Genomic DNA, 11,720 nt, shown 5'->3' with positions numbered 1-11,720 from the left:
AAAAGAAAAGAGAAGACGCCTACGGGCACTCAATCGCCATGATTCCGGGAACGAACACAGCACACGGCGGCGAACCGGAGCAGTATATATACAACCGGGTCGTGTCTTGCATATTGCAGTATACATAAACTACATCGCTCCGCCGCGCGTGTGCTTAATTAGAGTAAATTGGTTCCCGGCCGGCCGGCCGGAATTAAGCGTTTCGTGGCGATCGATGGCGAAGAGCACAGAAGACGAAATGGTGTTCCTGTGGAAGTGGCGCAAATACCTGCTGCTTCTGGCCACGCTGGTGGCCAGCGTCACCTACGTGGCCGGGCTCAACCCGCCGGGCGGCGTGAGGTCCGAGGAGCTGACAGCCGACGCCCCAGCGCCCGCGCCCGCGCCCCGCGTCGGCTTGGGCTCGCCGTCGCCCCCGGTGAAGCACACGAACCGCGTGGGCTCGCCAGCGCCGGCGCCCGCGGTGCTGTACCCGAACCGCGTGGGCGACCCGGTGCTCCGGAAGACGTACGCGGCCCGGTACACCACTTTCTTCTACTGCAACGCGGCGGCCTTCGTGGCGTCCCTGGTGATCATCATGTTCCTGCTGGACCCTCGCATCAGCGGCAACCGCGTGGGCCTCACCGTGCTCCGCTACGCCATGCTGCTCGACCTGCTCGCCCTCATGGCCGCCTTCGCCGCCGGCAGCTGCCGCTCCGTGTCCGGGTCCGCCTACGTCTCCGCGCTCTTCGCCGTCGTCTTCGTCTACGTCTTAGTCCACGTCCGACTGGCCTCCTCCAGCTGCGAACTGTCCAACTGTCTAAAAGCCAAGGAAGACCCGACAGACGTCGCCGCGGCGGAGAGCATCAAGGAGCGGCGCAAGTTCCTGCTGCTGCTCGCGATGTTCGCGACGCCGCTGACGTACGGCGCGGGGCTGGCGCCGCCGGGCGGGTTCTGGAGCAACACCAGGGACGGGCACAGGGCCGGTGCCCCGCTGCTGCACGACGGGACCTACAAGATCCGGTACCACGCCTTCTTCTACGCCAACGCCACGGCCTTCGTGGCGTCGCTCGCCATCATCATGCTGCTCATGAGCAGCACGCTGAGCGACCGCCTTGCCAGGTCCTACGCGCTGCTGGTCTGCGTCCTGGTGGAGCTGCTCGGACTCTTGGCCGCCTACGCCGCCGGGAGCTGCAGGAGGGACGACACCACCATATACGTCGTCTTCCTCGCCAGCGCGGTGCTCCTCAACATCCTGCTGCAGGTGGCCGTCGCCTTGATCGCCATGGACAGGTTCAAGAGCTGGCGTAAACGTGTCTGCGATGTACTGACGTGCGCCAATTGCAACTGGGGGCCGGCGTAAGTTCACATCCCAAGCATTCTTATTCATAACCATATAAATTAAATTTCATTACAAATAGCACGGTCCCGTACAATTGCCCAGGAAACATTTTTAGACATCTCAGTTTTTGGCTCACGTAGATATAATTTTTTATATTAATTAAAAGAACATAAGTCAATGATAGTTGTGTGTCACTAATTTGTACACGATATTATGTCATTATAGAAACTAGCATGGTTATGTCTTCAATTACTTTGGCTCATATATATTATTGTTATATTATTTGAAAAACACCAAATCAATAATAGAAGAGAGTGTTTGTGAGGTAGAGTGCAACGTCGTAGACGCCGTTGAGGATCTACTAGTCCCCCTTGGCTTTGGTTGTCATCTTGGCATTGCGAGGTAGGAGAAACATTTGGTCCTCCTAGACGACGTACCGAGAAATCTTAGTAATATAAATTATGTGTTCCTCGTCGACAACTCTATGGTGCATGGTATGGTGTCTTTGAAAATAAAGGTACTATGATTCTTCATCTTTCGTGACAGCACCTTACAACGCAAAGGGTTCATTGTGTCCGATCCTGCAAATATTGTGTTAGTGTCCTCATTCAGATCTGATGAGTTTTTGATAGTGTGTCATGTTGCTTTTGTTGTCCTGATATTTCTTGGCTTTGGAGTTCTTCTCTAGTATTTTGATTAAGATATTGTGGTTCGATGATTTAGGGGGTTATGCGGTCCAAGTACGTTCGACGCTCGTGGCTTACTATTTTTTTGGATATGCGACTCAAGGGGTACTACATGATTTTTGAAGAAGAACAATGAAAATATAGATAAGAGATTTATAATATAATGTTCATCGTCTATGCCATGCTTGTCACCATAAAATAAATATTCGCTTCCCATTAACTATATTATATTGGGTCTACGCGGTGTCATTCAAGTTTGTGTGTGTTTTCGAGCGGCAGTGTCAACTGGTCGATCAATGTTTGCATCGGACCAATTGACCTTTATGATGATATTAGTTATATATCTGCAATTAAAGTTCAAATAATCTACCGACGTTAGTCTCTACCTGATACGACTGATGATACATGAAGTTCACATGTGTAACTGATCAATTAGTTGTTTGCACAGATAGATCGCATGTACACCAAGTTATATTAGCGGATACAATTTTCATGAGAATAAATCACGTGAGATGAAAATTTACATGATTATTTTATTGATACTTGAACTAAAGTTTAGATCGCGAGCTAGTCGTTGTTATCCATCTACAACTCATTTTTGCAAATATATAACATACATATTATTGTACTGGAACTGGTCTTACTACTTAATATTTCCGTGACTTGTGAAGAGAAACAATATCTAAAGTTGATAGGTGATATATTGGTCACCTAATCGAGTATGGTAAAAATAAATATTGACTTATCACTAATCATCATGACATAACTCATTTGTGCAGATATATACTCCCTCTGATCAATAACAACTGTCTCAGATTTATGTACTAACTTAGTACAAAATTGTACTAAGTCTGAAACATTTATTATGGATCAGAGTGAGTATAAAATATAGATTATGACGAATGGAATTGATCATACTACTAAATATTCTTGTGACTCGTGAAGAATAAAGAATAAATTAAGTTAAGAGATATTATATTGATTCCTTTTTTTTGACACAAAACAGCAGGGAAAGCCCCTATCGTGTCATTTTCATTTATAAGAGGGGTAGATATGTATAATGGATATTTACAACAATATATTAATTCCTTAATAGAGTATTTTAACTAAATATTGACTTACCCCTAATTATGACATATTAGGCCTAAGTAACACTTTAAACTACGCTGATGTTCGTTGCCTAGCCAAACAAATATACCTTTCTCATTAAATTTTGGCTTTTTAATGGTCTAAAAATAATTTAGATGACGTGAATCAACCGGATGCTTTCCCTAAGCATCACTCATTGTGCTTTTTATATAGTAACTCTTTATTATACATCTTTATCGACGATTAACAATTAATACTCCCTCCGTCCCAAAATTACAAATTCACGTCACTTATTTTGGAACGGAGGGAGAAATGCATTTACTTTGGTTTGCTTCACGCTAGCTAATGTGCTGTGTGTCACTTGTATGTATACCAACAGTAAGCCGGCGAGGGCGGCAGACACACCGGGTGCTGTACCGAGCGACAATGGCGAGCAGGAAGACAAGCTGAACGAGTCACGGTCGCTTCTGCTGCTTCTGGCCACGCTCGCGGCGACGGTAACATACCAGGCGGGGCTGAGCCCGCCGGGCGGCGTCTGGCCGGAGGACGACAAAAAGAATCGGGAACACATCCCGGGGAACCCGGTTCTCCTGGACGTGTACCCCCAGAGGTACAGGGCCTTCTACCACTGCAACACGGCGGCGTTCGTGGCGTCGCTGGTGGTCATCATCATCCTCCAGAGCAGGCAGCTGACCTCCCGCGGCGTCTTCGCGCTCAAGACGGCCATGATCCTGGTCCTCTTCGGCCTCATGGGCGCGTACGCCGCCGGGAGCTGCAGGGACATCCCCACCACGATCTACATCTCTGCCCTTGCCGTCGCCGTCTTCGTCTACTCCATCGCCAAGGTCATTGCCTACAACTACAAGGACCATGCCCAGAGCAACGTGATGCAGTGGGTGCAAGACAAGCTGAAGAGCATTGCAGAGACTCTGCACCTCTCGTATAACAAGCAGGGCGCGCAGGAGAGTGCTGATGAAACCGTCGACCTCGAGAGGAAGCGCAAGTTCTTGATGGAGCTCGCCATCCTGGCCGCTACTGTCACGTACCAGACCGGGCTGAACCCGCCGGGCGGGTTCTGGCCGCAGAGCGAGGACGGGTCGCTCATGGCCGGGGACCCGGTGCTCCTCGATTACTACAAGGTCAGGTACCAGGTGTTCTTCTACTGCAACGCCACGGGGTTCATGGCGTCCGTCGCCGTCATACTCCTCCTGGCGAACCAGAGGCTGTCCAAGCAAGGCATCCGGAGCAACGCGCTCCACGTCTGCGTCCTGATCGGCCTGCTGGGCCTCATGGGCGCGTACGCCGCTGGCAGCTGCCGGAAGCTGCGGACCTCCATCTATGTCTTCGCGCTGGTGGCCGCCGTGATCGCCTTCCTCCTCCTGCAGATCCTGCTCTACATGTTCGCGGGCTGCGTGAACTGGTTAAAGGAAGAAGAGCAGCAGACACGCCTCGAGCGGCGGCTAAAGAAGCTGTTCCAGCCCCTGTCGAAAGGGCCGGGCGGGTGACAGTACCAAGGATGAGAACAAACCAAGTGAGGTGTACAAGAAACACAAGTACCTGATGCTGCTCGGCATCCTGGCGGCGAGCGTGACGTACCAGGCGGGTCTCGCGCCCCCTGGCGGCACGTGGGGCGACGACGACAAGGCGGCGGCGTCGCCGTCGCCGTCGCCCTCGCCTTCGGCGTACCTCATCGAGGCCGGCAACCCGATCCTCTTTAGCACCAACAAGCAAAGGTACCAGGCCTTCTTCTACTGCAACGCGACGTCGTTCGTGGCGTCCGTCGTCGTCATCATGCTGCTGCTGCAGCGGAACATGGAGCGGCGAGGCGCGCCGCTGTGGGCGATACAGACCGCCGTGGTGCTGGACCTGCTCGGCCTGCTGGGCGCCTACGCCGCCGGCAGCTGCAGGGACTGGGAGACGTCCGCCTACGTCATCGCGCTCGTCGCCGTCGTCGTCATCTTCATCACGGTGCACGTCCTGCTGTCCATCCAAGTCGTGATGACCAAGGTCAGGAATCTCAAGGTGTACAAAAAGTGCTTCGGTTCTTCGGAGATTCCTCCGGAGAAAGCAACTAATGCTGACCAGGTCAGCGGCAACGCTGCCAGTGCGTAATTTTTTTTTACTTAATGCTGCTCGTTTACATTCCTTAATTTGATTGGCATTTTTGTTTGAGAGGCCTTAATTTGATTGGCAATGCTGCTGATTGGAAACTTGGGTCGGATTTTGGTTGTAGCCTGTGTGTCCCTTTGTGGGCTACAAATTATATTTGATGTGGCTTGTATGTGAACTACCTGTAAATTTTTATTCAATTCAATTGCTCAGTTAGAGGGAACTCTGTCGAGATGCTGTATTTTCAAATACTGCTTTCCTTTTATTTTTCAGTGGACCCCCATCACCCCATACTAGAGTGCTAGGACTTGAAATCGTATGAAATTAAATTCCATACTGGAGTACTAGGTATGCCTGAAATTAAATTCCGGTTCATTTCCTTTTAAGGGTATGTAAGGACGTCAGTTAAAATATAATTTCATAATGTTTGGAATTTAATTCCGGTTCATTGTGTTTAATAAGTTTTTTGACAAAAATTATCCCGCGGTGTTCCTCTCTGACCAGTTCACTTTCGTATTTTCCCGCTACTGTAAAAACTCGCTCGGCGACCAGCACATCCAAGCATGCCTCAGGTGCTAACTAGGATCACTACTTGGCCAGGGGTGTGTTCCTAAGTCAAAACCAGGACATGTTGTCTTCCACTCAATCCGAGGTAAGGTGCAAAATATATACAGTTTTAGAAGCGAGACGCCAAACCTAAGATGTGGCAACAATTTACCGATAAAAAAACAATTGAGCCAACAATAGCGCATTTTGATTCACAATATTTTCAAAACATAGGAACTGAAAAAAACACAAGATCATATTTTTGGATAGGAAAAACACAGGGAACTTATCAAGAGATTGGAGTGGGCGAAAAGTTTCCCAAATGTTCTCTCACTATCCGGTTGCTAGTAGCAATTACTCCGTCTAATACATATATCCCCCGGACATGCTCATGTAAATTATTATGAACGATACAAGGAAACAAGAATGGGTAGATATATGCATCTATAATCACATCAAACACAATCTGAACATTGCAATCTCATAACTCGTCTCGTAACAAAAGATCCACCAATAAAGAGAGAAATCATAATTATCTTTTTTTATTATTATCTAGCAGCTCGTATGATCCAATTGCATGATACCACAACAGAGAGATAGATCAAGCTACTTCCACAAACTCATAGTCCAGCGGGGACTACTCCCTCGTCATCATGAAGATGATGGAGAATATGTTGGAGGAGAAGGAGAGGTGGCCGGTGGGGACTCTGGCAGCGTTTTCCTCTTCCAATCTTAGATCAATTCGCTGTTGTTTCTGTTTTCTCCGCCGCCGTGCATCGCAAACGCGAAAGCCAAGGTATCTATAGATAGTTTTAGGTCAAGACGAAGCTGCAAACGAAAGAACGGAGACAAACGAGCCATGAGGCCAAGTGGGCCCCATGAGACGTTGTCGTGCCCGTGGCCCTCGGGGTGCCACTTGGCACGGGCACATGGGCGGTGGCACAAGTCCCAAGCCTGAAGATAGGGAAAAGACTAAGCAGTCATGCATGGCACACGCCCTGGGGCCGGGAAGGGGCCAAACTACGACGCTGGATCCTGGCTATATAAAGCCCCTCCTGGCTCAACTATCCGCACAAGCAAGAAGCGAGGGACACTCTAGAGGCCCAGCGGCAGTGTCGTACCAGTGGCCCACGGAGCCCCACTGGCACAGGACGCGTGGGTCGCAACTGATGAGATCCCGCAAGACCGGCTTCCCGGGAAGAGCGAACCCAAGAAGCTACCAGTTCGCTCCCCCGCGACTTGCTGGGCAACGATACCAGGGCGCTCCCGGGTACCGGGGCTTTGGGGGTCGCAGGTGGGGCCGACGAAACAGTAGAAACAAGACCACACAGTGGGCACAGTGCATTTAATGCACCGACATGAGTCACATCGGCAGGGCTAGTTTTGCTCAACAAGTCTAGAGCAGCTACCCTAAGAACTATTTTGCCTACGATGCACAGTGGCTTGGGCTCTGCATGAAACCCAGCATGGATCTACAGTAGGGATAGTTTTGTGGTAATGACACGCTTATAGGAAACGTGTCATGCTGCATGCATTGGCACCTGTCGTATCCCCTTGACTATAAAAGGAGGACCAATGCCACCGGTCAAAGGGTTCGAGTCCCAGTGGGAAATAGAAGGTAGCTTAGCATTTATCCAGGTAGCGAAGTTCCTGAGCGGGACAAGTAGCGAAGCCCGTGTACCCCCCCCCCCCCCCCCGGGAACTTGTACACATCAAAACTCGTGAATACAACACAAAGCAGGACGTATGGTGTTACACCTCCGGGTGGCCCGAACCTGGGTAAACTCACGTGTCGACACTTCGTGTCTTTCGTCACGTCGGCGATCGCCGGAGCAATCGCCTCGCCCTCCACCGAACCAAAAAAGGGGGTGTCCAACATCCCCGGTGCTGGAGTTCCGTGCTCTGACATCTGGCGTGCCAGGTAGGGGGGCATGCAGAGAACTTTGCGTGACCGCCGGCATCATCGTCTTCGTCATCGGCTTCTTCGTCAGTTTTTTCATCAGCGACATCGTCCACGACTAGCTCGCCATGCCACCCAAGAAGGCAGACGAGCCCCGGATCGACTTGCGCGACACACTCACCATGCGCACTCGATCCCACGACGCCACGCGTGCGTCGCAAGGTCAAGGGGACCAGGGGTCTCCTCAACGACAATAGCAGCAGCAACCGCAGCTGCCACCCCCACCTCCTCGGGCATCGATGGACAACCGTCCGAGGGGCCTGCGGCGCCTAGCGCCGGAGCCAGCCGCACGGGCGACCTCAACGTCGCACGTGTTAGCCAGCGAGCTCATTCTCGGGCTGAGGACACGTAGAGACAGCTGTGCCACGACCACAGCGTGTTGCGTGCGACGCCAACGGAATCTCGGCCCTCGCATCCGAGGGCACCGGGTGACCAGGCGGACGACAGCCGGTCGGAAAACTGGCAGCCCCCCGCCCAAACCCCGGCGGAAGCCATCATTGCTGCGCGTGTCATGGTGCGCTATGAGCCATCACAAGGCACGCCAGCTCACGACACGTGGAGCGCGGAGCTGGATGCGCTCCTCGCGCTCGCTGCCCAACAACCGCAAGGTGAGGGCGGCCCGGCCGGTTCGGGCCGGGGACAGAACCCGGGACGCGGAGACGCGCCCCGCGTCTCGGGGCATGGAGAGCATCCTCCACCTTCGGGAGGACAAGGGGACGAGGATCCCGAGGACTACTCGGACTCGTCGCCGATCGTCACACCAAGTGACGCGCGGGCGTTTTGAACGCCCGCCAGCAAGCGGATCTCCGCCCGCGCTTACGGCGCCTGCGCGAAGTGGAGCACCATTACCCAGAGGAGCAGGAAGACGCTCCCATGGGTGCCGACGATGGCTGTGCCGCGTTCTCTCGCGAGCTGCGCCGGGTGACATGGCCCCGCAAATTCCGAGTGCCAGCGCTCGGGACGGACGATGGGACCGTGAATCACAAGGACTTCCTCCAGACCTACACATTGGGCATGCACGATATCGGTGCCGACGACAAAGTCAAGGCCAACTGGTTCCTGATGGTCCTGAAAGGGTCAGCGAGAACCTGGTTGCTCAACCTGCCCGCCGAGTCTATCGCCTCCTGCGCTGACCTGCGCGAGCAGTTTGTGAACGTGTTCCAGTGTGGCTACAAGCGCCCGGGATCCATGGCGGAGCTGCACACGGTGGTGCAGAAACCGGGAGAGACGTTGCGGGATTTCAGCAAGAGTTTTTTCCAACATCTCCTACTTCATCCCAGAGGCGGAAGCAGCCGCCATCATCAACACTTATGCCATCAATCGTCCGTGACCCGAAGATGCGTGAGAAGTTGAACACACACCGGATCCGGACCACAAGGGATCTCTACGCTCTCGCGCACAAGGGCACGATGGCCGAGGAAGGGCGCTTAGCGCCTGAGCTTGCCGCCGCGCCTTGGCGGCAAACCCACTCGAGGGCTCCGGGAAGAAGGGCTCCGGAAGCGTAGCGGGAAGCAAGTGCTTGCCACGGAACCGGGGGCTCCCCAGAGGCCCACCAAGAAGGTGGCGTCAGCCGGAGCATCGGGTAGCAAGCCGGTGACGGTTGCCCGCTGCCCCATCCACACTAACGCCACCCACGACGTGCAGAACTGCCGCACTCTCCAAACAGAAGAAGCGCTAGCAGCGCCACGGGAAGCGCCGTGCTGCCGGGGCTTGCTTCACCTGCGGGGATATCGGGCACCTCTCCCGAGATTGCCCGAACAACCCCACAACGGAGCGGGCCGGGCGCAGCCGGCGGCGGCGACAAAGGAGAACCCGCGGGGGGCCGCGGTCAAGCCGGCGGTGGCAAGGACCGGCGTCCTCGGGGATGCGACAAGCCCCGTTCCGAACAGCGCGAGGACCGCGACCCCCCCCCCCTTTGCTAGGGATGGCAGCGCATCTCACCGGTAGCATCCAGCTGTTTGCCGGCCATGGAGAACCGGCTCCTTAATTTGTTTCTATCTTCTTCGTCATGACTAGGAGTCCAGGTCGCATGCGTGCGGGAAGGTGCATGCATGCATGCACACATACAAGAGACGTATCAGCATCCTGTGCACAGGTAAGGTGTCGCACCAGTGGCACCCGGGGTACCACCGCTGCGCGACGCGTGGCCCCCTCCCCCGGGTTCCCGGGAAGGTCTCATCTCGGGGAGCGCCAATGAGCTTCCCGGCAAGCTACCAGCCCCGAAATGGGCTAGCGGGGCCTCCCGGAGTATTCCCGATTAGGCACCTCCCGGGAAGCTGCTTCCCGGGAGGAGGTTTCCGGGCGCGCTGGGCCCGGGTGCTTCCCGGGCCGACTTGCGGGGACTGGAGGCTCCCGGACGCGTGCCCCCGCCTCGGGTCGTGGGGCCTGCTGGACAGCGCCACACGGGCGCGTGGCGAGCGCGGAACGCGCGGTCCCACCAAGGCAAGGAGTAAGGTGCGCGGCTCAGTAAACGAGCCGACCGACGGGTAGTTACCCGTCGGGTCGAAGGAACAGTGGTTGTCCAATCCTACCCTAGGGTCTTAGGCCCCTAGCAGCGGAGGTGGCACCCATGCATGCCACCAACTCACCAGGAAGAGTTGCATGCCTCCCCGCTGGACACTTGTAGCCCATGCACCGTGGCACATGTGGCATCCCCTTGTGTATAAAAGGAGGACCCATGCCAACGGTTTGAAAAAAGGGGGTTGACAGGTTAGTCAGTTGGTCAGTTAATTGGTTCGGACGAAGTTCGCTCGATAGATGCTTAGTGGCTCCAGCAGGCAGCCAGCAGAGAGCGGTAAGGAGTGCCTAGCCACTGAGAGAAAGCCCGAGGGCTTGCCCGGCAACCTGCAAACATTTGATCTGTAATCAATATCAGCTCAGACAGGCAGGACGTAGGGTTTTACACCTCCGGGTGGCCCGAACCTGGGTAAAAATCGTGCGTACGTCTGTTCTTGGACTAGCGCGTACCTCTAGCACTTTGCCTCGCCGGCCCAGTAGGGCCTCGTCGGCCGTGCCGGCGATCATCTGGTCTCCACCCCAGACGCCCCTACCGAACCTGAAAGGGGGACGTGGCTGCACGCCCCCGGTGTCGGAGCACCGAGTGACGACATAAGGCGAACGAAGCACATCGGCCTTTTCCAACTCTCCCGAGGACGACATCGCCAGGGAGAACTGCGTCGCCACATGGTCCATCGACGCGTTCCTCGAAGGGGGCCGCCGGTCACCATGCTGGCTCGTCATGCATTCTCCACGTCAGGACCTGCGTCCGAAGCTCGTCGGAGTACGCGAGCGGACTCAACGGTGCACTGCTCGTTGCTTGTGCCGCCGGCCGGCAATGACTGCGATTGGCTGGCTAACAAGCTAGCGAACATCTGTGGGTGCCTCGGCATTTACTGTGGGAGAGGACATCCGTCGTTGGATCGAGTCGCACTCGTGTGCGATATATCTTCACCAGGCGCAAGTTCCACGGGAAGAACTATGTCTAACATAGCCTTCACAATTGCATTTTTTTAAATCAAGATAACATGCATTGCATTATTTCACCTATGTGCATAAACCGGAATTAATTCCTTACAAAGATAGGCCTCTCCCGCATCACACCAGGTAACGATTGAAGATTATGCTGCACTGGGACTTGGCCAAAGGAGGAAACAAGTTTAAAAAAAATACACAAGATGGATGGAGCGGCAACTGTGCACACACCACATGACACGTACCAAGTGTGTGCTTTCAAAGGACGTGGAGAAAAATACTTGGGATACTTCAATGCATCGAGGTCCCACGCACCTCATGTCTCCTGACGAGTCTCGAGTTCCCGGAGGCAACGCGCCCTGGGGTAAACTATAGGAAAAGGAGCAGAGAAGGTTACCTAACCCTTCACAAGAGGGGCACAGTGTGTAGCTTTTGACGCCCCCAGGGTGTGCATTTCACGAGCCAAAAAAATGTCTATGAGGGTTGCCTAGTCCACATAGATGGATGGCCGCCTTCCGAATTCTGAAGGTGGATCCCCCAA

The 11,720-nt window shown here is 53.9% G+C and overlaps 2 protein-coding genes across 2 annotated transcripts; both read left to right on the top strand.

Annotated features, from left to right (window-relative positions):
- Positions 1–5,428, top strand: LOC100835078. Its single transcript, XM_024455412.1, has 2 exons — positions 1–1,335; positions 3,473–5,428. The coding sequence occupies exons 1-2, from the start codon at positions 215–217 to the stop codon at positions 4,596–4,598; spliced, it is 2,247 nt and encodes a 748-aa protein (XP_024311180.1). The 5' UTR covers positions 1–214; the 3' UTR covers positions 4,599–5,428.
- On the top strand, positions 4,654–5,205 carry LOC112269384. The gene has a single exon (XM_024456060.1). It carries the CDS (start codon positions 4,654–4,656, stop codon positions 5,203–5,205), a length of 552 nt encoding a protein of 183 aa, XP_024311828.1.
- Positions 5,429–11,720: the final 6,292 nt, after the last annotated feature.

The sequence above is a fragment of the Brachypodium distachyon genome, chromosome 5 (genome assembly GCF_000005505.3).
Source record: "Brachypodium distachyon strain Bd21 chromosome 5, Brachypodium_distachyon_v3.0, whole genome shotgun sequence".
NCBI lineage: Eukaryota > Viridiplantae > Streptophyta > Magnoliopsida > Poales > Poaceae > Brachypodium > Brachypodium distachyon.
This window is presented reverse-complemented; position numbering and strand designations above follow the sequence as displayed.

Bases quoted from the DNA above. Each gene is read 5' to 3' on its own strand.
- LOC100835078 (XM_024455412.1), top strand. From the start codon at position 215: ATGGCGAAGAGCACAGAAGACGAAATGGTGTTCCTGTGGAAGTGGCGC. The intron at 1,336-3,472 runs GTAAGTTCACAT...GTATACCAACAG, and splicing joins AATTGCAACTGGGGGCCGGC to TAAGCCGGCGAGGGCGGCAG.
- LOC112269384 (XM_024456060.1), top strand. From the start codon at position 4,654: ATGCTGCTCGGCATCCTGGCGGCGAGCGTGACGTACCAGGCGGGTCTC.